Genomic DNA, 23,971 nt, shown 5'->3' with positions numbered 1-23,971 from the left:
GCCCGTCTCTGGCCCTCTTGCTCTGGCCTCTCTGAAGGCTCCTGCACTTCCTGGGCTGGGTTCACTCCAGCCCCTCAACATCTGCCACCCTGGAAGGAGCAGGGAGGTGCTACCCACGTACAACATGTAACCAATCTGAAAAGACAGGAAGTGATTACCTGGGAGGAGCCATTCAAGGAAGTTCACACACGTTCCATGAGCTAAATGGAGCCGTGGTGCTGAGAAGTGTGGTGCCTGTCACTCAAGGCTTAGGGTGGGGGCAGTCGAATGCTCCTGGAAAGCAGAAGATAGAGGTGGAATCTTATCCCCAGTGGGTCTTACCGAAGGCCACAGCTCAGGTACTGGGGGATCGGATCCCCAAGAGATCTCTTTATGCCAACAGAGTATCTCCTTGAGGCCTTGGTCAATCAGAATTCACTTCAGGACCAGGTCCTCTTCATAGCGCTCATGACTTCAACTCCGTGTGTCCAGCTTTGTAGCAGGAGGAGCCTGTATGGGCCTCTAGGAGCCAAACTTGGGGAGGTCAGATTCTTCCAGGGGAAAAGGCTGAAGTCCCTGTGGAATAAGTGAAAGCGGAGCTGGGAGTTCCCTGGAGATTTACCTCCTTTACTTCACTCTGTTCCAGAAGGTTCTGCAGCTGTAGGACGGGCGGGCAGCCCCTAGTTAGCAGCTCACAGGAAGTAAGGACTTTTCTAGCAATGCCCCTGCCTCCTTCCCTGGGGCCTTGGGATTCTAGTTCCACTAGGGACAGAAGTACTCCCTGTGGATTCTTCTATCTTCTCCGAAAGGCAAGAAGCAGAAAAATCTCACATAAAAAGTGAATGCCTCTAAAGTTGCCAGATGAGACTGGTTTATTGAGTGGAAATCATACCCACACTGAAAATGCCAGCCCCCAATAGGCTTTAGATTCCAGTTGTCCCCAGGCCCTCGTAACGTTTATGACCCAAGGAAGCAAAGCACAGACTCATACAGGAAGCACAAGCAAACTGGGGCACACAGGTTTGATGTAGCCACTGACATAGGCCAGGAAGGTTAAGTTTCTTGCTGGGCAGATCTTAGAGGGTGGCCCAGAAGAAGAGTCCCTGGAGAGGGAAGAATGATGAAGAGGAGAGGGTCAATGACAAGGCGCAGCTGAGGGATGCTGGCTCCTCAGTTGCATCCACACAAGCAACCACGTTGAACATTTTGATTGACCAACCAAATGGCTAACTGGTCAAGCTCTAGGAAAAGCTACAAAGGCAGCAATGGTATATTTTTGGTACCTTTGATCTCCATGTTCTTACTTTTTTGCCGCCTTAGTGATACGTCCTCCTTATTCCTCTGTAGAAACTCAGGGCCATAGACTCATAGAAATTTGATATTGGAGGAGAGTGGTGGCAGTGGTCATCTGGTCTACTCCCACCCAAAACCAGCATCTCCAATAGGCCTCCAGCCCCTGCTCCTGAACTCAGGGTCTCACAGGGCAACCGTTTCTCAGGCAACTTCCATTGCCAAAAAGCACCCCTCTCCACTGATTGAACATGTGCTTGCTTGTCAGTCCCACCTAGTGGTCCTTATCCTCTGCTCTGAAGTAATGCCAAGTAAATCGACTTCTTCTACATGTGCTACCTTGTACTGCAGACAGTCATGGCCCCAGGCATTCACTCAGCCTGGCCCCGTCTCAGCATGCTCTCCCTTGCCAAAGAGACTAAAAAGTGCTAGCCATTTTTTCCTTTGTATTTTCCCTTTCTTTTTCATCCAACATTTTCTCAGAAATGACTCCTTCAACCTAAGATGCAAATGACTGATCATGCTTACTGTGTTACCTTCCCAGGATTGTTTACATTTTAACAGATTCAAAGCTTTAAGTTGAAGGGATGGCTGGGAATGTTTGGGCAGCAGGTAATGGCAAGACAGAGGACAAGAGGAGAAGAGGCACAGAGATTTCCCTGAAACTCTTAAAATCACGCTTGATACTTTTCCTGAACAGAAAGCTAATCTGAAAAGATAGTTTCAAAATCACGAAACTGGTGCTGTGAACTTAATGTGGCTCAGGTTGTCTGTGGTGACATCCATATCTTCACCAGGTGAGACTACTCACCTGGCCAGGTAAATCTCCATGAAGTGAATTCCTTGAAGGCAGGAACTGGTCTGATTCTTTCCTGGTTTGTTGTGAAGCGGAGGCCTGAGTAACATATTAATAGTTCCTCATACAATGTCTTCTGGATGAATGAGTGAATGAGGTCAGGCCACAAGGTTGGGTTGCTAGGGGCTTGGCTCATGAATGTTTTCAAGCATCCCTGGTCAGCCAGTGCAGGGGCCCATCACTTGTGGCATAAAGGGAATGGGGAAAAGTTTGGGGCCATGAGTTACCAGAAGCTGCATCTGATTTCTGGAGCAGGAAGAAACAGACAAACACAAAAGAATAATAAAAACACAAGTGGAGATTCAATTTCAGCTCCAGATCCCAAAGATTTTCTGAAACTAAGAACATAATCTGAGTTAAAAAAAGTTCAATTCATCTGTTGAATTGAAGGAAAGAAAGATTACTGTTGGAATCTGAATCATGGAATAAATATCTCAAAAGAGAGCAAAAACCCACATAATAAAAATTGTGAAGGAAATAAGCAACTAGAGGCAGAGATTAGGGAGATCTAACATATAGATAACAGAGGTTCCAGTGAGAGAAAAAGGAAGAGAGGGAGGAAGATCAGTAATCAAACAAGTGTTGGAAGAATAGTTGCTGAGCTGAAGAAAGACTTGAGTTTGCAGACTGAAAGGCAGGATTGATGAGGAAAGACACAAATTTGGGCTAAACTATATAACATTCCTGAACTCCAAAGATAAAAAGAAAACCTTTCAATCTCCTAGAAAGAAATAACAGGTTTTTCACAAAAGAGAAAGAATTAGATTGACATAAGATTTCTCATTTGCAGCACTTGGAAGCCAGAAAATGACAGGATAACACCTATGGACAACTGAGGGGGAAGGCTGCAGCCCAGAGACCCACCCTCAGGCAAAATGCCATTTACTTCCTGGGTAAAAAATCTCTGTGGACATGAAGAGTCAGAGAACATGTTACCCGTATTCCTTCACATATTATTAGAGCAAAACAAGAAAGGGTTCTGAACAAGTAATAAATAAATTAGGACAATGATCATAAAACAGGGGAAGGTGAATAGAGGAAACAGTGACAGAAGGTAACATGTGCAATGTGAATAATAAACTCCAAACGGACAATATTAGATTTACAGGGGATCTGTGATATAGGGGATAAGAAAGGATTCCTACAAAAACAAAAGGCATATTGCAAGAGAAAAAAAAATTAAAAATGATAAGTAATTTCAGCGAAATCTAGAGATGGGAGACACTGGAGGCATAAACATATGTTAGGGCTGGGGTGGGGGGGCTCTGAGAAGAAGAGTGAAAGCATAAAGACTTTTAATAGTCAGGATAGGGAAGGAGCACTGGAGAAATGGGGCATCTTGTCAGGGGAAATGATTTGGCATTTTTGTTTTTATATAATAATAGAGAAATGCACTTTTGGCCATGAGGATTGGGGAAGGGTGGTAATCATCTGTGGAATGAATAAAAATAGTAGACTTTCCTAATGAACAAAAGGAAGAAAGAAAACAACAGCAACATGGCCAAACTTGCAAAATGAGGAACGTGAAAAAGCAAAAGTCGTGATGAAAAATACATAGTAAAAAATAAAGTAAGATGGAAGAAAGAAAACAGTGTACTGATTGTGACACTAAATATAAAGAGTTTGAATTATCCCTTTAAATTACAAAAACACTGAGATTAGATTAAATATAAAACTTGCTATATACTATTTTTAAGAAATATGGCTAAAAGAAAATAATGAAGTTAAAAGGAAGAAAGTTCATAGGAAATGATAAAGGTCAGATGAGTTGAAATTTGGTTAAAGGCACTAATGAATATAAAAATGGATAGTTTGTAGTAGTAAAAGATAAATTTAAGAAGAATCAATGACAGAGTCAATAGACACCAAACAACGTAGCCGCTAAAATATATGACACAAATGTTTCAAAAATGCAAAAAGAGTTTGATAAAGCTGTCCAATTACAGTTGAATTTTAATAAACCTGCTTCAGAATTAAGATCCCATAGACAAAAAGTAAATCAGTGCATAGAAGAATTGAACAATGCAATTAATACATTAATATGTATTTCCCTCAAGTAAAAATTCGCATTTTATATGTCCAAAATCAATCAAATACTTGGCTACAAAGAAAACTGCATAAAATGTAAAAGTAGGGATTGGCAGGCCATATTCTTTGCTCATAATCTAATAAAACTACATATAGAAAGTTAAAAAATATCAAAAAATTCAAAGTGCTGGAAATTAAGAAATACATTCTTAAATAATCCTTGCATCAAAGAGAAATAAAAACTAAGATTACAAACTATTTATAACTGATAAAAGTAGACTACTTTATTCTAAAACCTATAGTACACAGCTAAAGCTGTACTCAGAGGGAAATTAATAGCCTTAAAATGCCTTTGTTGTTAAATGAGAAAGATCTAAAATTAAGGAACTTTTTATCTGTTTAAAAACATTAGGATAAAGGAACATTTAACTGAATCACAAGAAAACAGGAAAAAGAAATAAACGAGAAGAGTGGGTTTCCTGAGGCAATTTGCCCATAATTAATGAATAGGGTTTCTGGTTCTATCTCTCAACAGAATACCTGGAGTGGGGGCTCCCCTCCATTTTTGGGTAATTAAGCCCCGCCTGGAAGCCTGGCAGGGAACTGAAGCCTCCATCTTCTATACAGAGGGATTCACGCATCACAGGATGGTGCCACAATCTGGCCTGCACACTCCTCGCCAACCCTGAGATTCCATGAGCCTCCCTGCTCTTTCTGCCTAGAAACCCCTGCACTGAAGGGTTTTCTTCTTCCACCCATGGTGGTACATCTGCTGGCAGATGGGAAACGGAGTGAGAGGCCAGAGAGGGTGAACCTTAGGGGTGATTCCCAGACATGTATGTGGAAGGAGGGCCTGGTTTAAACTGCACCCCATAGTTCTCATCACTGGATCTGTCAGTTCCTCTGCAAGAGCCTCAGGGCAGATTTTCCTGATTCCAGCCTTACTAATCTCTCATTCTTGGGTACTCTTCATTTCCTAAGAATCTTCACACTTTCCCCCTGCACGTAAAATGCCTTATGGCTTTATCAGGTATAAAGAACCTGGTGGTGTCCTTTGGACCTGCCTGCTACCCACCAGCTCCTAAATGTTGTCAGATTGATCATCACGGACCAGCCAACTCTAGCTGCTTGTTTAATAAAGTCTTATTGGAATACAACTACGCTCATTCATTTGCATGTTGTCGAAGGTTGTTTTGCACTATGATGACAGAGTTGAGTACTTGCAGAGGAGACTGTAGAGCTTCCGAAAATGTTTACTATTTGCTATATATATTTACTATTGACATGTTGCAGAAAACTGCTGACCCCTGACCTATATTTGAAGAGTGAACGTAAACTAGTGATGATAATTGGGAAGCCAAATTATGAAATTCATGGATAGTTGTCTGTTCTTCTGTTCAGGGCTAAAGACTTGTTTTAAGTATCGTAGGTCTCATAAAGATTCCAACACCCACAAGCAAACAGGGAAACGAAACAGATTTTCCCAGCTTCTCACATACTGAACTTAGGTACTTTCCTAAACTGAATTCCCTGCTCAAAGTCGCTAGTTTGATGTACACTGAGAAATGCTTGTCTTTCATAATGCAAGTCAGATGTATGATTCTAACTTAACGATTTCTTCCTGCTATAGAATATCGTCCTGCCCATTACTCTGACCCCTGGATGTTCAAGACGCCCTGTTTAGACACTTTCAGTGGCCTAGCTGTCCCTGTTTTGACTTTAAAATGATCCGTGTGAAAGTCCCCTCTTTTATGTAAAGCTGTATGTGCCCATCAGCCATCAGCTCTGTGCACGGTGGCGCCCCGAGTTTTCACCCACTCAGGAACCACTCGGCAAGTTCAATTTTACAGAATCTATTATTTAGTTAAACGTGCCAAGAAGATCATCTCTCAATCACCTTTCCAAAAGACTAAATACGAAGAATGTTTCTGTTTTGTCAATGACATTGAAAACACGTGCCTAACTTCTCCCTCCAGCAAGCTCACCACCAACTTCCTGGAACGATGCACAGTGGGTAGTTAAGGCGATTTGCGCAGAGAGAGAAAATCAGTGTCAGGGAAAGGGGGTTACAGGTGTGTCTGGTTCCACACAGGTGCAAAAAGAAGCAAAGCCAGTGAGCGCTGTAGCTGATTGGCCCAAAGCTGACACCACAGGGCGCAGACCCCGGCCCAGGCAGAGAGCACTTCTGCCTGTGACTTGGCTAGTCACCGCTGGGGGACTTGTCCTCTTCACTGCTTTTCACTGTCAGGTAGTAGATGCGGTTGGCCTCTGGGTAGGTGACTTTGCTGAGTGGGAGCCTGTAGATGGCGGGGTTGTTGGTCGTCAGGAGCAGGAAGGTGAGGGAGGAGAGGCAGAAGGGCCAGGTGCCTGGTGGTACACCAAGCTGAAAACAAAAACACTGGGGTCTGAAAACGTTCCCAGGTTCCAGGGACACTGAGGGAGAAGAATGTGCTAGTGACGGCATTGGTTTCTGGATTTTTAATGTCAGAGTGGTTGGTCTAGGAATGCGAGATGTTGGTACCTTTGGGCGCCATCAAAATCCTTTAAGGACAGGGCTGAAAACCCCCCAGGGATGCTCTCCCACATCTGGCCAAACACAGGTACCTCCATCTGTCCATCCACATTCCCCACTTCGGGTCACATCACTCTCTCTTTCACACACGTGCACACACACGCCTCAGAGACACATGTTTGCAATTGCCAGTCCTTCGCTGGACAAATGCTGGATAAACCTTGACAAAGGCATTGTGGGGACTATTAGCCCCCAGAACCTGCTCAGGATTCTCCCACAAGACTCCAAATATGCTGAAGCCCTGGCTGGGGAGGGGCTCTTTCGGGGAGTGTCCGGAGACTCCAGACTTACCACTGCCATTATGTTGGTGAGGGCTGCTCCCATGTAGGCACAGAACAGGGCTGTGGAGGAAAAGGGCCATGGAGGGTCAGCTTCCTGGGCCACCCTCACCCCCAAGAGCAGGGCCGCCCTGCCTCTGGCAGCCTCAGTGTTGGCACTGCCCCCTGACATCTGGCATATTTGCCTGACGTTATTCTTTATCTTTGCAGGTAGGTGTGACCCATTTCCCACCAGACTGTGTGTTCTCTGTAGATAGAATTAAAGCTTAACTCTCCCCTTACCACCCCCCTCACTGCCATGGTGGCCTTGCATAGAGTCGGGGGTGACCAGCACCTTTCACTTGCCCACACTGACCTTGGAGATGGTCTGGCACAGGCTGGATGGCTGGGTGATTATCTGTCTGGAGGGTGAGTGGTCAGACTATGTGAGCCCTAGGTAAGGTCTCTCCTGTCCAAGATTCTGAGCTGTGATGCTGTTGGACCCTCACCAAGTCCTACCATGGCTGGGCCTTACTGGGTCCCTGAGCCAGGCATCTGGGCTCCCCCACAGGGTGAGAGCCCCGGGACGGTTAGGGGAGCCCATCCACACCCCTGGTGCCTCAGGACAAGCTCCTGCCCCCGCACCTTTGTTCTGTTTGTCTGTCCAGAACACCTTTCCCACCTCCTTGCCTATCCAAATCCCATCCTGAAAGTGCGGAGAGAAACCCCACCTCCAGCAGGGAAGGACCCTGCCGTGACAGGACCCCAGCCACCGGTCCTTCCATCACTACTGCTCGGTACTGACGACTGGGCGTCACACAGCCCGGGCAGTGGGGCAGATCAAGGGACAGCGGAGCGACTTGGCTGCCAGCTTTCCCAGGTACGCACCGCAGACGAGGGCCAGCAGGTGGGTCTGCCAGGTGAGGGCGTAGAACATGCCTCCGATGGCGATGCAGGAGAGGACGCAGTTGTAGCTGGAGAGGCCCAGGTAGATCGTCTCGAAGGGCGTGGCCACCGCCAGGGCTGTGGGACAAGGGGAAGTCTTTCTGGCTGATTCTGGGTCACAGCACAAAGGCCACCCCACGGCTAGCGCCAGGTCTCAGGTGGCCCCACTCCTCTCTTTCTCCCACACCCCCTACCCCTACTCATCAGAGGAGCCTCGACGAATGGCATCTGACCTTAGGAAACCAACAGTGGGAGGCGGGCAGTGGTTTCCATTGCTTTTCAAAGGTTTCATTCAGAAGTGTGACGATTTCCAGGGTGAGGGGAGGCCAAGGAGGTGGGACTCCAGGTCCTCCCGACTCCTCTGGTCAGAGCAGCCGCATTTTAGCAAGAACGATTTCAATTTAAAAAGTTCTGCTTCAAATGTATGTCCACATGTAGAGATATGCAGACAGAGAAACCAGGCGGCAAAGGGTGTGAGCAATTGGTGAATCTGGGTAAAGAATTTATGGGTGTGTACTTGTACTATTGTTATAATTTTTCATACATTTGAAATTATTTGCAAGTACATTTTTTTTTAAAAGTCGTGCTTACTAAAAGTTCTTGAAAAATTTTGGGATAAGTCAGCAGGCTCCGACTCCCAGAGCACCCAATATGAATTTCTGACTCTACTATCTGCAAATATGTACATAAATGTGTGTATATACACATACACATATGTAGAAATACTAAATCACATTTGTCAAATGGCGATCCAATTTCTGAGCACATTTTCCCTTTAAGCCGACTCAAATTTTCAAAGTGCTGGGTGGGCTACCCCTGCTTCGTCTACAACTGTCCCCCAGCCTCACTGGGTGACCCTCCTCCCCTCCCTCAGCTCCCAGGGGCTCAGTTTGCAGGCCAACTCTTCGCAGTCCCTTCGCATCTCTCCACCCATCCTACTATAGCAATTGCTCCGTTTGGAGACTTGAGAAAGGAAAAAAAAAACCCCTAGCCCTTACAGAGTTAAAAAAAAAGCAGTGAAGGGAAGTCTAGAATGTTATTTGCGTGCTGGGGAGAAATGAACTCAGGAAAGCGATCCCTGCAAAGATGGGGTCCTACCTGCCAGGATCCCCACGATTGAGCCAATGGCTGCATGCAAGCAGATGAGTGGCGAGGAGATGAACAGAGCCACCAGGAACATGCCGCCTGTCCAGGGATTGTCGCAGCCGTACACCTGCCCGACCCCGATAGGGATGGCTTGCAGCAGCTGCAAAGTCAACAGAATCTAGGTCACTGGAGGGTGGACTGCAGGGACCAGGCCCTGGGGCCGGGACTGAGCCATTCCTGGGGGCCGGGGTGGGTAACGAGGTGAAACGGGAAGATGGCTGTGCCCCCCAGCGTGTGGGCGAACGTGGGAGGGCACGATCTGGAACAAATAGCTCCTCACTCCACCACCTGGCAGGCATCTGAGCATCCCCCATGCAAAGCCGGACAGGGTCCCCTAACACAGAGGCCGGGCACCGGGTGCTTTTAGGGGACGCATGACTTTCGCTTGGAGGAGACCAGAGGGCAAGTCTCTGAACTGCCATTGGGGATTTCAGGGTACCAGATTTCCTCTGAAAAATCATCTGAAATCCTAGAAATAGTCCAGGAATTTTGACAATCTTCTAAGCCATTCTTCTAAACGATTTGACCACAGGTCACCAAGCTCATGAGATAGCACCTCTGAGTTAGTCCCCTAGTCTGTCGGCTGCTGCACACCCAGTGTTACCCCGGGGATGGCGGGGCCTGGAGAGGAGGAGAAGCCACTTCCCCTGCTTGCAAGGAGCACTTAGCACTGCAGAAAGGTGGTACGAGTTACAACATGTGGAGAGCAGCACAGAGCCCCATGTCCCTGGGCCCGAGGGCACTGGATTGGAGAGATCAATTTGGCAGTAATGTCAGCCTTTTTTCTGCCCAAACTGAGTCGTCCTCACTTTGGCAGAGCTCTCTGTGGGCACAAAAGAAAGGAGGGGGACTGGCAGGGTGGGGAGAGCGCTGGCCTGGGAGCTGAGAGCACCAGCTTTCCCGGGCTCTGCCCATGGTGTGACCACGGGCATGTCGCTTCCTCAGCCTGGGTTCTGGTGGCCTCCTCTGTGACATAAGGAGGCTGCCCTAGTGGACCATCTTCCAGCTTTAAAATTCTGCAAACTCCTTTCTCCACGATCAGGTCACATGACCTCTTAGGGGACAGGGCTCTTTTACGATGGGCACAAAATTGGTGCTTAATACATATTTATTGATTAGCTCAGTGGTTTCCAAACTTTTAGTACACTGGCATCACCTAAAGATCTTTTTAAAAACGTATTTACGCCTGGCCCCCTCCCCAGACCTTCTGTTTTAACTGCTATGATGGGTAGGGCAGGACCTCAGGGGCCTCAGGTGACTGTGATGGACAGCAGAGTTTGGGACCAATGGCTTAGTTACAGATAATCTACTGTAGGTGTTTGGAGTTAACTGAATTTCTCCCTTTGAAGAACTTTTGTACTTTTTCACAACTTGATTTAATTCTGGAGTCAGTCTGATTTCTTCAGAGAATAGTGTTTGAGGAGAACCAGAGAGCTTTTCAGCTATGTCCATTCTTATCTCTGAATGGGTGGCCTTTTAATCACCAAGCACTGTTTGGGCCAGAGCCTTCAGACTTCTGCAGGGAATGACAGGGTGGGGACCCCGATTTTTTTAAAGAGACCCTGAAAACCCACTTTGCACCAGTCCAGGGAACTCAGCTGCAGGGTGGGGACAGGCTGGAAATCTACCCAGTGAATATTCCGTGACTCCCCACTGCTGGGGAGTGCAGGATGCTGCGGGGAATCTGACTCCCGCCTTCCCGTCTGGGAACGGAACCCAGGTTTAAAGCCCAAGCAGGCAAGAATGAGAGGAATGAGGGAGCAAGCTGCCTTGGAGGGGAGCCTGGGATTAGAATGAAGCTCCGCCAGGATCTAAAACTTGGCCCGGTGAACGAATGGTGGCCCCGGCTCCTCCACACTGCTCTCCAGGCCACAGCCAGCACCGCGGTGCGGTCAGGTGTGTGGTGGAAATTTACTAAGCACTGACCTCCTACGTGCTCCAGATCATCCTTGCGTAACAACAACAAGCTGGTTAAACAAAAAAGAAGTCACCCCCCCCCATTGTTTTAAAGAGAAAGAGGAAAATGGCTTTGGCTTTGATTCTTCCAAACTCAGATCTGGATGGTGCAGAAGAGGAGCCTGTGGTCAGAGTGGTGGTGGTGGAGGGGCGCTCAGAAGGTGAGCGTGGGCCTCAGGGTACGTGGATGTGGCTCCGACCAGTTTTTAACTGTTTTGAAGATGAACAAGAGGCACCTCCTCTGTGTGGCTCTCTCCACTCTGGTCCCCTCAGTGCAGGATGGTACAGTAGCGCCCCCTGCAGGGCGGGTGGGGGGCTCCGTAGGCCTCTCTGGCAGCGCCACAGGTCCCTGCAGCTGTCATTCGGACCATGCCTTGCAGGCGGGGCTCGGGGACAGCGGGTTGTGCCCCTGAGGCATGTACCCAGTCGCCAGATGGCTGATTGTTGATGATTCAAAGTTAGTTTTGCCCCTGCTCTGACCCCCGCAGTTTTCCATTTGAGAAGATGGGCTTTCCCCTAAGTGCAGGGCTCTGTCTCTTCCATTTTCTTGGATTTAGGACCTAGCTCTGCCTCTGATCCCACTCCAGCCCCAACCCCAGCCCCAGATAAAACTCAAAAAGACAAAAACTTTAAAAAGGTTTGATATTGTGGGCAGCAGCGTTTGCCACTAGGGGCAGGGGAGCCTTTCCTTGTCCATTTGGTTCAGGCTCAGGGTGGGGCTCACCCTGCAGGACCCGAGCTACCACCCCACCTGGGAGCGGTGGCCCCGGAGCTGAGCGCCCGGCACCAGGGCCACACAGAGGTTCAAACACATCTAGATGAAGGACCAGGCTGGGTAGAGAGGGCGTGGAAGTCAGATCACATGGATAATATCTGAGGCATTAGCTATAGTTTGACCTTGTGCAACTAACCGTCTCTGTGCCTTAGTTTTGTCATCTGTAAAATGGGGTGATGACAGTACTTACAGTATTGGGTTATGATGAGGGTTAAACGAGCTTGGAAGTTAAGGGCTTGAAACAGTAAAACATAATAAACTTGCTTCAATGTAAGCTGTTAGCTATCTCTACGTTCGTTAAGGTCAAAATTTTACAGTTTTCTATATGTAATCTTATGTTAGATTTTTATTATATCCCTTTATCTCTGACGTCTCTAGACACCTCTAGATGGGTAGAATAAAAGAATGTGTACACATGTGATTATAGGATCTACAGCAGGGTTCCTCACCTTTGGCATTATTGACATTTGGGGCTGGTTGGTTCTTTGCTGTTGGGTGGGGGGCAAGGGAGCTGACCTGTGCACTGCAAGATGCTTAGCAGCTTCCCTGGCATCTACCCACGAGGTGCCAGTGGTACACCTGCTCCCCAGTTTTGACAGTTAAGACATTTCTGCAGACATTTGCTCTCCCCAGGAGGGCAGAATCACCCCTACTTAAGAACCACTGCTATGGGAAACACACAAAAATTTACCCCCATCTTCTACTGATATCTTGAAAACCTTGATTTTAACCATTATTTCAGTGTCTTGCCCCTTTTACACAACAATCCATCTAATTTAATATTTCTCCCTCAGTCCCACCGTTCTGTATCGTCAACTTAGTCCTCATCTGTACACTTGTTTATTATCTGTTGCTCTGGGCAGAGTGCAAGCGTCACAAAGGCAGGGATGTTGTGTTATTCTCCGAGAGTTCCCAGTGTCGGATAAAGTGCCTGACACACATAAGGTGTCAAGTAAGAGTTTACTGAAAGAACATATGGAGGTGGCAGCGACCCCGTCCTGTTCTCTTCTCTGCTATGACCCATCGTCTGTGGAGATGCATCTAGAGATGCCGAGAGCCTGGGTCATGCACAGACTGGTAAGCGAGGAGTTCTGCGCTGAGATCGGGGCCCCACACACCTGCCATTGGTGACTTACCAAGGGCATCTCAATCTCTGTCCAGGTGATGTTGGGCACTGAAGACATGGGCTCCACCAGTGTCATGGGGAAGAAGAGGTTGTAGTGGCCCGTGGCCGCCAGGTACAGGGTCACGGCGATGTTGAAGGGCAGTGTGAAGACCGGGAGGTCCCACTTGCTGAAGATGGAACTCAAGGCACTGGAAATGACGGGGCTGGAAGATGGAAGAGACAAAGGATTAATCGTTGTGATCATCCTTAAGTCGATATTGTCTCTTCAGCTCTGGTCACTGTACCACTCCGTGTCCCCTTTCCTTGGCACAGCCACTCCTGGCTCCCTGAGACTAGTGGTCTGCTGATCTGGAACTGGAAATAAGGTGTTCAGTATAAGTCTCCATCTTTGGGAAACAAAATTTAAAAGCATGGTAACTTGTTTTCAATAGAAAAACTTTATAAAAGAATTTACACATTTCCTTGTTTCTTAAACCAAGAAGACTGAACAGAATCTAATCTTTACAAACATGTCACGTGTTGCCTTTGGATCATTATGCTGTACGTCATGATGTATCCTGGGCTGTGATAGCATTCAGAATGTATATTTTAGATAAGCTTCCAGGAGGAGGCTGCTCTGGCACACGGGAAACATGCGGGCTTGAACTCGGCTGAAGTATGTTGAGCTACTCTGGGAACCGCCGTGTGAAAATGAAACCTTCAGTTCATTGTATCCTCTGTCCTCTTGGTCTCTTCTTTGGAGAGGGCATGGATTTTAGAGAAAGATGGAGCTGGGATGAACACAAATTCTAACTCCTACACTGACTTACAGGCTGAGTGAGCAACGTTAGGTAATTAACCTTCCTTAGCCTCAGTTTCCTTTGACGGCACCAGCCACCTGGCACCTAGTACCCTGTGTCTCCCACACGCAGTGAGCTGCCAGACCATACGTGAACTTACATGGTCTGATTGATTGGTTTACTTTTAATTAAGGACAACGACTCTCAAATGGGCATTTAAGAGTGCTTGAAAACCCTGCCACACATCCCTAGCAAATGAACTCTCCAGCTCGCTCAGACAACTATCTCACATTTTCTCTTTTGTCCTCAAATCTTCACTCTCTGCTTCCCTGTAGTTTCAGCTAACCACCTTCCTTTACTTCATTAAGAAAATAGAAATGATGAGATGAGAAATGCTTCGTCTGTTTAACCATGAGATTCATATTCTGCTTTATTCTTTGCCTTTTTCATGGAATGGAAGTGTCCGCAATTCTTCAGGCCAATTCTTTTCTTTGAACTTTGGAATCCAGTCCATCTCAAACACTTCATTCCTGCAGTTCTGTCCTTTCTCCTGCAGCTTCAGTCTCTCCTTTTCCTCTGGCTCATTCTCACAAATATGCAATGTGCTCTAGTACCTTCTACCTTAAAAATCCTTCCCCATTAACCTGATTTCTGCTCCAACTTTGCTCCATTGCTCTGCCCCCTTTCATGGCCAAACTCCTCAAAACGAGTCTGTCTTTGCTATCCCCCATCTTCCTACCCCTATTCTTTCCCAAACCCACCCCCATCAGGCGTATGTTCTCCTAATGCCACAGAAACAGCTCTTGTCCAGTTCGCCAATGACCTCCACCTTGCAAAGTGCACGGTCACTCTCTGCTCCTTTCATCCGACAGCTGGATCCTCAGACTAGATTGAAACCCTTTCTGTCAGGGCTACTCCGACTCTGCACTTAGTTTAGCTCTTCTTTCTCAAGCCCCCTTCCATGGTCCTTCCCCTCTTCTGCCAAGTATTTGAATGTTGGAACATCACACGGCTCTGTCTTGGGCCTTCTCCTTCTGGGTGATAGCCTTTCGTTCTACTGATGAAATATCTTCTGTATGCTTCCATCTTCCAAATTTTGACCATATCCCAAAGTTCCAGATTTGCACATCCACCTGCCTTCTCAACATCTCTAGTTGGAAACCTAAAGTTTAATACGTCCCAGCAGAACTGTTGACTTGCATCCATTCTCCCACCACCAACCAGTATCTCTTTCAGTCTCCATCAACCCAGGTGCTGAGGCAAATGAGAGGAGTGTCCTGAATCTTCTTTCCTTTCCTCTGCTCCTACTGCACCGCCTCCCAGGAAGTCCTGCTGCCTTTCCCTTCCTTAACACAGACCCCAAGCCCAAACACTTCTCATCACCTTCATGGACATCACCCTAGTCCAAGCCAGTCCCGTCCCTCTGTGGGTTTTGCATCAGACTCCTAACTAGGCTTCCAGCATCCATTCCTGCTCCAGCTAAAATCTATTCTCCACACTGCAAGCAGAGTGATTTGTTGAAATTTAAAACCCTTTAACTGCTTCCCATCACAGTTGTAATAAACAGGAAAAGGCTTCCTGGATCTACAAGGTGTGGGGACTTGACCTTCATCCACTTCTGTCCTCACCTCCTGCCCTGTCTCCTTCATTCACTGGGCTTCAGCCCCACTGGTCTTGTTTCTCAAACACATCCTACTCCTCCAGTGGGGTCTTTGCACGTGCTGTTGCTTCTGCCTGCAACAGACCTCACCCAGATCTAGGCGTGGCAGGTACCCTCTCACCCTTTAGGTGACAGTTTGAATGTCCCCTCTGCAAAATGGCTTTTCCTGACCACCCACATCTGGAATCACTCTCTGTCTCATCTGCCCCGTTTTGCTTTCCTCAAAGCACTTCTCACATCTTTTTTATTTTTTTTTGCAGTCTATTTCAAATGCTGTTTGTTTATTTATTTTTGTTGAAGCATATAGTTGGTTACAATGTGTCAGTTTCCGGTGTACAGCATAATGTTTCAGTCACACATATACACACACAGATTCATTTTTCATCTTCTTTTCATTAAAGGTTACTATCAGATATTGAATGTAGTTCCCTGTGTTATACAGAAGAAACTTGTTTTTCTAATCTAGTTCACATATAGTAGTTAAATATTTGCAAATCTTGAACTCCCAATTTATCCCTTCCCACTCCCTTTCCTCTGCCCCCTGTAACTGTACGTTTGTTTGCGATGTGTGTGTAGCATCTTGAAATGATCTTATTAAAGAACAAGTTGTGATTGTCTCTCTTTGCCAAGAAGAATGTAAGCTCCAAGAGGTTGGAGACCTTCTCTTGCTCCCAACTTTCCTCGGCATCTGGAAGTCTCTGCCTGGAGCAGGCGCTAAGCAAATGTTTGTTTGCTGGATAATTCTGGCTCTGCTAGTACGTACCCTGTAGATTGGATTTCCAGGACCGCATGAGTGGATTAGTGGAGCCCCACAGTGTAGTGCACAGAGCTCCTCCAGTGTAGGGCACAGTGGGCTTTTTTGCCTTTTAAATTGGGAGGTGAGGGTGAGGGTGGGCACTACAGACCCACCGCCCCGCTGTGTGCCTTGGCCGAGGGGCTGTGCTGGGGGGCTTCTCCACATCGTTATAAACCCAATGTACGCACATGAAGGCAAATTCTCCTCCTCCTCCTCGGGCCTGGCACGTGGGGGCAGTAAGGAAATCCCCACAGAAATGCCTGCCATCACTTTTTGTCCTGGGAGATTAAGGGAGAGCCCCTAAGGAGAAACATACATTGCCCAGAATGCTTAATGTGGTAATTTATTTGCAAGCACTACTAAAATGTAATGGAACAGCACTTAAATGAAATTGAACTAACCGGTTTTAGTAACTCCAGACTTTGAAACCAAAGGGAGAAGTTAGGAATCAGTGGGGGTGGAGATTGTAGACCTCGGGGGCTGGGGGCCAAGGGGACACCTCGTGATGGGGGCACGAGAGCAGACCCTTGGGCGCTGCAGATCTGGGGCAGGAGCCAGCGAACCGAGGGTCCTGTGTGTAAAAGGCCGATTTGTTGCTAACTACCCTTCATCTTGACTTCTTGACGATGGCGTGAAAATGAGGTGATGGCGCAGCAAGACGTTTCTGGTTCAAAGATCCTATGTTTTAAATACAGACATTTTGTTCCAAGAAAGCCCTCTGATTCTATCACAAGTGAGTTTCAGCTCTGGGGTCCTGGTTAGTCCACAAGAGAGGTGAGCCCCACATCACCTGGAGTTGAGTGCGGACTCTGGGTTCAGCACCTGGGGCGAGTATGTAACCTCTGTGTGCCTCAGTCTTCTCCTCTGTAAATTGGGGGCTGCCTTGCTTAGCACTGTGTCTGGCTTGTAGGAAATACTCAGTAAATGTCAGCCATGATCATTAAGCCTACCCTTCAGAGGAGATTATCCACAGAGATTAAAAAAAAAATCAAACATGTGGTCTTTGCTCTTTAAAGGGTCCCCATTTTTCCAAATTCAGAATGACTCCCTTGTGTTGCAGCTGAACGCATGGACTCCCAGGGTGTCTTGCGAGACAAGCCAGCCCGACTGCGAGGACGCCGGGCGCCATGACAGCGCACGTCCCCTCCAGTCAGACACAGCACCTTGGGGTCCGGAAGGTCTGGGAGCAGAAAGGAGGAGGTGCCTCACCAGGACATGGCCGTGAGGGTCACAGGAAGCAGAAGCCACCAGTAATAGTCAGACTTGGCAGAGAACACGGCGGTCAGCATCCCCACCAGCATCCCGTTGTACCCGTGGAGGCCCGCGGCGACCGCAGCCCTGGGGGTGGAAACAGAGAATTTGGTGGTGCCTCCTGGCCCCGTTCCTCCTGGTACTCAGTGAATGCTGGGGGGTCACACAGCTGCCGGAACCTTTCTAGATCCCGCACACACACACACACACACACATGCACACACACACACACACGCATACGCTTCGATTACCCTTGCTGATCCAGAATTAAATGATGCACTTTGCCTGTGTCTAAGCTCTCCTTTGCTTCTCAAGGGGGTGGTCTAGATTGTTAGACACATCGGGAAATCTGATAGAAACCTGAGGTGTGGCACCGGGAAGGTGTGTGTGTGTGTGTGTGTGTGTGTGAAAGAGACAGGGCTGGAGGAGGAAGGGAGGGAGGAAAGGAGGGGGAGGGTGTGCTCTGACTTTACTAAGTGACACTGTGACTGCCTGAGTTGGGGCACTGCTCCTCGCTGACGCCTGCCCCGGAGTGGACGCGCGGAGTCTGCCGCGATGCCCACGCCTCTCCCCACGGCCCGGCAGGAGGGCTCAGAGGCTCCGTAGAGTCCCAGCTGGAGTCTGTTGCCTCCTTCCGCTTCATCAGGGCTGCCTGTGTGCACCTGAACTTCTCTCCCTGCTCTGCACGAACACTGTCCGTGACCTTGCCCATTGCTCTGCTGAGGGAGGGGAGAGAGGGACGGGGTGAGGGACGGCACTGGGAAAACCACACTGCGAGACCCCCGCGAGGGAATGAGCTTTGCGTGCTGTGGTCTGTCCCGCCCTCCACTGGAAGTTGCATGAGGCCCAACTTGTCTGGCATCAGTGTTAGCAACAGTCAACAGTGTCCGGTGCATGCAAAGGTCTAGGTGAGCGGTTGCTGACCAGGTGTGTGTGCGTGTTACATCCCACCAGGCACTGACTGTTCTTGCAGGCAGAGGCCTCTGGAAGTGTGGTGCCCTGTGACGGAGGAAGGGAGCTCCAGGGAGAGGAGGCTCCCGCCCGGCAGAGGCTACAGCTTAGGTCTGAACAGGGCGGCCTTCAGCTCTGCAGTGACCAGGAGATCAGCTCAGCTCGATGAGAGAGCAGGGGAGATGGTGGGATAGGCTCTCTAGACAGTTTCCAACAAGAAAAGCTGAACCCGGGGCACGTGAGTGGGGACATTTGTATGGGACACAGGACAGCTGGGTCTTTGGCTGCTCTAAGGCTGGGAAGATACGGGGCAGCTGGAAGCAGGCAGGGGGCTGAGGAGGAACGGGGGCGGCAGGGAAGACCATTGGTGTTCAGAACCTCCTCGGGACTAGAAAAATTACCTGAGAGATCTGTGTTTTGGGAAATCATTATTTTTAAATGTGTTTGCATTTTTTATATTTTCCCATTTATGCACCATGTTGGAATTAAGTACTTGTTGGTTTTAATACCAGCTGCTTTAGGCAAACTGAGCAAAGACCGTTGACTCATATTGGGGGAGGACCTCAGCCCCAGTGGTTGGGTGTGTAGGAAATGCAGGTATCAAATGAGGGGACCCAGGGGAGATAAAATTAGGGGGACATCTCAGGGCTGCCTCCACAGCTGCCCTTCCCCGTGGAGAGTCCCCTCCCAGAACTCTTCTTTACCAAAACTTTGATGGCTTCGGGTTTGACTGTCAAAGGAAATCCGTTACTTTACACCCCTGCCCTGATCATCAAAAATATACAGCTAGGTTCAACCTCAATGCCCCAAAGACCTTTGTTAGGATCATGTTCCATTGGGACATTGAGCATCAGTGTTGCTGAACTTGAAGCTGTGGTTGTAAATTGCAGTCTCGGGCTAGTGGGGGTGGGGTAGTAGAGTTAAGGGTGGGGAGTGGGGGTGAGGGGAAGCAGGAGTGGTGGGGAGGGGGAGGGGAGTGGGGGAGGGGATGGCGGAGGTTATGACCAGGACATGCAGCTGCGTCAGTGGTTCGTTGGGGACAGTAGCGAAGCTGGGGCTCCTCGGGAGGCTGTGTGTGTAAGGATGCTGTGTAGGGCGCCTAGAGCTTTGAGCCTGTGATGTAGAACATGGTACTGACCTGTCGGCAATGAAGCTGGAATCTTTTCTAGGCATTGTGCTAGACTCTGGACCACTGGAGAGGGACTCTTTGCTCTGAATGTGCTTAGAATGTAGCCAGGGAGAAAAGACTCAGAAGGCAGTAATATTAAATCCAATATAGTATTGGGGTAGGGTCTGTGGTTTTTTAAGTGAGAAAGGAGGGTTCAGAGAGCACTGGGGGTAATCAGGGGTGGCTCCCTGGAGGAGGAAGGATTTGAAGGAGGGGTAGGATTAGACAGGCAGAAGCAAAAGTGCTCAATTGGGAAGAGTGTGATGCTGACTGGCAGGCAGGGTGAAGCCCATCAGAGAAGGCTTTGGAAGCTGAGCTGAGGGATTGGGTTTTTACCTAATGCACCCCTGTTTCAGATTGCTACTCAGGATATTTGGAAAGATTAAGCAGGCATAGTGTGCGTCTCCCTTGTAAAACAGAAGTCCATGTAGCAACTCTTTGAACGACTTGGCAAGTTTACCAGTGAATTATGGTCAGGAGGAAAGTCACAGAATCAGACCATCAGAGCAGGAAGGGGCCTGGGCTTCTCGAAGGTAACCTGTAGGTGGGCTGGACAGAGCTCACCTCAGGGGGGTTTTGGCCAACAGTGATGAAGCAGTGACAAGACGAGAAGTGCTCCTGCAGAGAGGCCCAGTTCTCTGCCAGCTGCCTATAAGTCTGTGGATAAGTGGCACCAAGGAACCGCAAAACCACTGGTTGAATCAGAGCCAAAATCCTGGCTGGAGCCATTTATCCTCTTACCCACCAGACCTACACCGCAAAGAACCCACTCTCTCATCCATCTGACCTGGAGTGCCCTCCCGACTAGAAATGGAGTGGTCCCCCAAGGCCACCTCAGAGGGACAAGTTCACTTCTCACGGGACATAAGTCAACCCACGCCTGCACCTTGGTGGGTCTGGAATGTCATGTGGGGCTGGAGGAATTGTGGCGTTGGTTACAACACAGCCACTCGGATTGCTCCCCTGGCTCTGGGGCCACCAGGAGACCTCTGGCTCTGCTCTCTACCCTGTCCATGTGCAGGGAGGGCACTGACCCTCAGCCTAGAAGATGGAGGCTACCTGTCCCAGTCCAAGCCCGGCCACCCACTGGCTCTGGCACCCAGCAAAATGTGGACCCTCTTACTTTCACTGAATGCCTTGTGAAGTGGCAGGAAGAGTCACAAGGCATGACAGGGCTTTTCAACCTTTTGGACAGTATCCCATGGTAAGGAAGTGATGTATTTTATAGTGTGACCTAGTTTCTCTGTTTGTGTGTCTCTCTCTCACACACACACCCCAACATAATTGAAACAAAAATTTAACAAAATAATATTTACCTTCGTTACATATGGATCACTCTGATCTGTTTTATTCTATTCTTTTAATTTTTAAAAATGCTGTTGACAATTAATTCATGATCTAAAAATGGGCTGGTGACTCCAGAATTGGAAAATGCTCAGGATATGGGCTTCCCCAAACTTCTCTGATCATCAGAAGCACCCAGGAGAATCTTGTTAAAAGCACCCCCATGCCCAGGTCCACTGAATCAGACTCTCTCTGGGAGGGAGGGGGAGTGGGGGGATGGAGAAACGACATTTCTTAGCAATCATTCCAGGTGATGGCGGCCATTAGGGAATCCTGGGCGCTACTGGAACTGCACATGGCGAAGTCTGAGGAAATGGTCCAGGTCTGTAAGGAGCTGCCCATTGTTGTCACTGGGCTTTGTGGGCACTGGGGCAGAGATGGCCCTCCCCGAGGCCTGCCCCCTGCATCCCGTGCTCCTGTGTGTTCCCCTCCCCCAGGCCACCTCCTGCACTGCCCTCTCCTCCTCTCCCCTCCCCTTCTCCTGCATCCGTGTTACTAGCTCAAAGGCTGCCCTCCCTAACCTGCCCTCCCAGCGCTGGCTGAAATCTGCCTTCTGTGAGCTCTCCAGCCTACGTTACCTTGGGCGATTCTGAGACATTTCTTGCCTGTTAGTCTGATGTCCCTCAGCTAGACTGTAGGCTCCCTGAAGGAAGACCAGCTTGACTGTTCCTCAGCACCTGCCTTCAGGGGAGTGTTTGCAGAACACTCTACAGCCGAATGGACCCTGGCGCTGTTTGCTGTGAGCACAGGAGCAGTTTAATTCAGTAAAGAACCCCAGTGACATGCCCACAGTTGATACTCAGGAGACTGTGGTTGGCTGATACTGGGATAAGGTTGGCTGATCACCCAAGTCAACATTTCTCCACCTTGTCTACCCCAAGACCCCCAGACACCCAGAGAGAGGAACCCACCTGTCCTGGCTCAAGATGAGGGCACTTACAGTTGACATCACTGTCCCCAGGCCCCCGGAGATCGCCCACCAGGGATTCTGGATCAGGAGCCCTATGAAGATGATGAGCCCGCTGAGAGGGTTGTTGGCGAACATCACCTGAGCGCTGCCCCGCAGAACCCAGTCTGTGAACTGCAGGGCCAGGGGCTTATCTGAAACAGACAGGCAGAGTCATCAGCAGGGGCCAGCCTGTGCTTCCCTGCTGGACCACTGGTTGGCGTGGCAACCAAGGAAGACTGGGATGCGCCAGCCAGGACGGTTCCCCTCATTCAGCCTGGTGCCCAGCCCAAGTCTCTGAGTAGCCTGGCAATCGGTCCACGGTGGGTGTTAGTTTTGCCATGTAGACTGAGGCACCACGCTGAGACCAATTTAACACTGTTCCAGCCATCGGCTGGGCTGGCGAGGGAAGCCCCAGGAACATTCCAAGGGAAATGCACTGGTCCAAGGGCAGGGGTGGGGAGGGGTGGAGAGTGTTTTTGTGTAGTGCTGCATGACTCAGTGGAGGGCTGGTATCTGAGCAGCAACAGAAAGTAGTCTGAAGGAAAAAAAGCCGGGAAAGAAACGATTTTAGCCCAGCTGTGAAATCAGCATTGGGTTACATACTGACATACGTTCTGTCTTACTCATTCTCTGGCTCGGTTTCCAGGACAGCCTCTAAAGGTGGGGGCCCGGTGCGGGCAGGGAGGGTAGGGGTATTTGTTGCCACCTTTGGTTTTGGAAAACCAACAGAAGAATGATGTTAAAAGGAGAGAACTTGGAACCCTGGGCAGGGTGGTGCCAATATTTTCTTGGCGCGTAAAAAAATGGCTGTGGAATGAGGGAAGGAATGGCCATTTGGCTTGTTTGAAAAGTGGCTCGTATGATGGCTAATGTGGTTGTCCTATATCTGCTCCACATAGGAGTAAAGAATTTGTAAAGAAGTAAAATCAGTGAAGTGCATTTAATCCCCAAACCACGGGAATTCAGTCAGTAGGAATACATTATGCCCACCCGGAGCCAACTCAGGGCTGGAGTCCCTCAAATGTGGGGGCCTTTCCCATGAGTGAGTGAGGGAGCAGCTTCTGTGGTCCAAGCCGGAGGGAGGGCTGTCTCCCTCCCTGGCCTGGCCTGGCTGCCTCTTCCCTGGGCATCTGCCTACCTTTCAGCCAGTTCTGGAACTCCTTCATCTCGCCTGTGAGGTAGCCCACAGCCTGAAAGATGTTGATGCCCCGCCGGCCTGCGGAGCTCCGAGGGGCTGCCTCACTCTCTCTCCTTCTTCCCTTTTCATTGGGTTTCTCAATCTTCACGATGTGGCTTTCTTCGTTGGATGACCGGAGATCCTTTCAGGAGAAGCCATGACAAAATATCATATCGTTTCGCTTCTTGAGAGCAGGGGCATTTGGGGGTGGGGAAGACGGTCAAATTTTTTGATAAAGAAGGATCTTAAGATAAACGGTCCACAGTCTAACGCTGTCGAGGGCGCCCCCACGCCCTGCTCCTCCCAGGACTACCGCACATTCTTCATAGCAGGGATCTGAGCCTTTTGTGCCACGGATCCCTTTGGCACTTCGGCAAGACTGTGGACTTCTTTCCAGAATGTTTGTAAATGAACACAATAAATAGGATTGCCATGAAAACCAATTATATTGAAAAGCAGTGATCACAATATTAAAAAAAAAACTGATATCAATACAGGGGCAGCAGATCCAATACAAATTATAATTTCGAAGTAGTGATGAGTGAATCTGTGGGAGCTGCCACCCCAACTCAGGACTTTGTAGGGCCATTCCAGCTCCAGAAGTCACCAAAGGGGCATCTGAGGGCTTTACTCTGACTGTGTCACAGCCCAACTTCTTCTGCCCCATCCTGCTGCTTTTACGTCTGTACAAGTATTGACCCCAAGGACATACCCTTTACAATTTTAAGCCAGTTCCTTACATGCAAATCTCCATCTCAGAGCCAGCTTTCCAGGGGAACCCAATCTGTTACAATGACAAAAATCTCAGGTTCTACTAATATAGCTGTTGCTTATTGCCTATATTTATAATTAAACGCTAACGTTCATTGGAGGTTAGTGAAAATAAAGATCAATTATTTTCTTCATCCTTCACCCTCCTCAGTTCTACCTATGGACCCCTTGGTCATGACTCCTCGCTCTGAAACT

The 23,971-nt window shown here is 48.7% G+C and overlaps 1 protein-coding gene across 7 annotated transcripts in view; it reads right to left on the bottom strand.

Moving 5' to 3' along the window:
* SLC14A2 (solute carrier family 14 member 2) overlaps positions 1 to 23,971 on the bottom strand; it is a 429,946-nt gene that overhangs the window by 22,704 nt on the left and 383,271 nt on the right. For all 7 annotated transcript variants that reach the window (XM_032470692.1, XM_032470689.1, XM_032470690.1 and 4 more), the window contains 8 exons: positions 22,967 to 23,147; positions 21,791 to 21,980; positions 17,375 to 17,503; positions 12,941 to 13,133; positions 9,026 to 9,173; positions 7,871 to 8,005; positions 7,017 to 7,066; positions 6,362 to 6,536 (listed from right to left, as the gene is read on the bottom strand). In XM_032470692.1, coding sequence (XP_032326583.1) covers positions 6,362 to 6,536; positions 7,017 to 7,066; positions 7,871 to 8,005; positions 9,026 to 9,173; positions 12,941 to 13,133; positions 17,375 to 17,503; positions 21,791 to 21,980; positions 22,967 to 23,147 — 1,201 coding nt within the window. The remainder of the gene's footprint in view (positions 1 to 6,361; positions 6,537 to 7,016; positions 7,067 to 7,870; positions 8,006 to 9,025; positions 9,174 to 12,940; positions 13,134 to 17,374; positions 17,504 to 21,790; positions 21,981 to 22,966; positions 23,148 to 23,971) is intronic.

This window comes from Camelus ferus, chromosome 30, assembly GCF_009834535.1.
Source record: "Camelus ferus isolate YT-003-E chromosome 30, BCGSAC_Cfer_1.0, whole genome shotgun sequence".
Taxonomy (NCBI): Eukaryota; Metazoa; Chordata; class Mammalia; order Artiodactyla; family Camelidae; genus Camelus; species Camelus ferus.
Note: the sequence above shows the minus strand (reverse complement) of the source record. Positions and strands in the feature narration are given on the sequence as shown.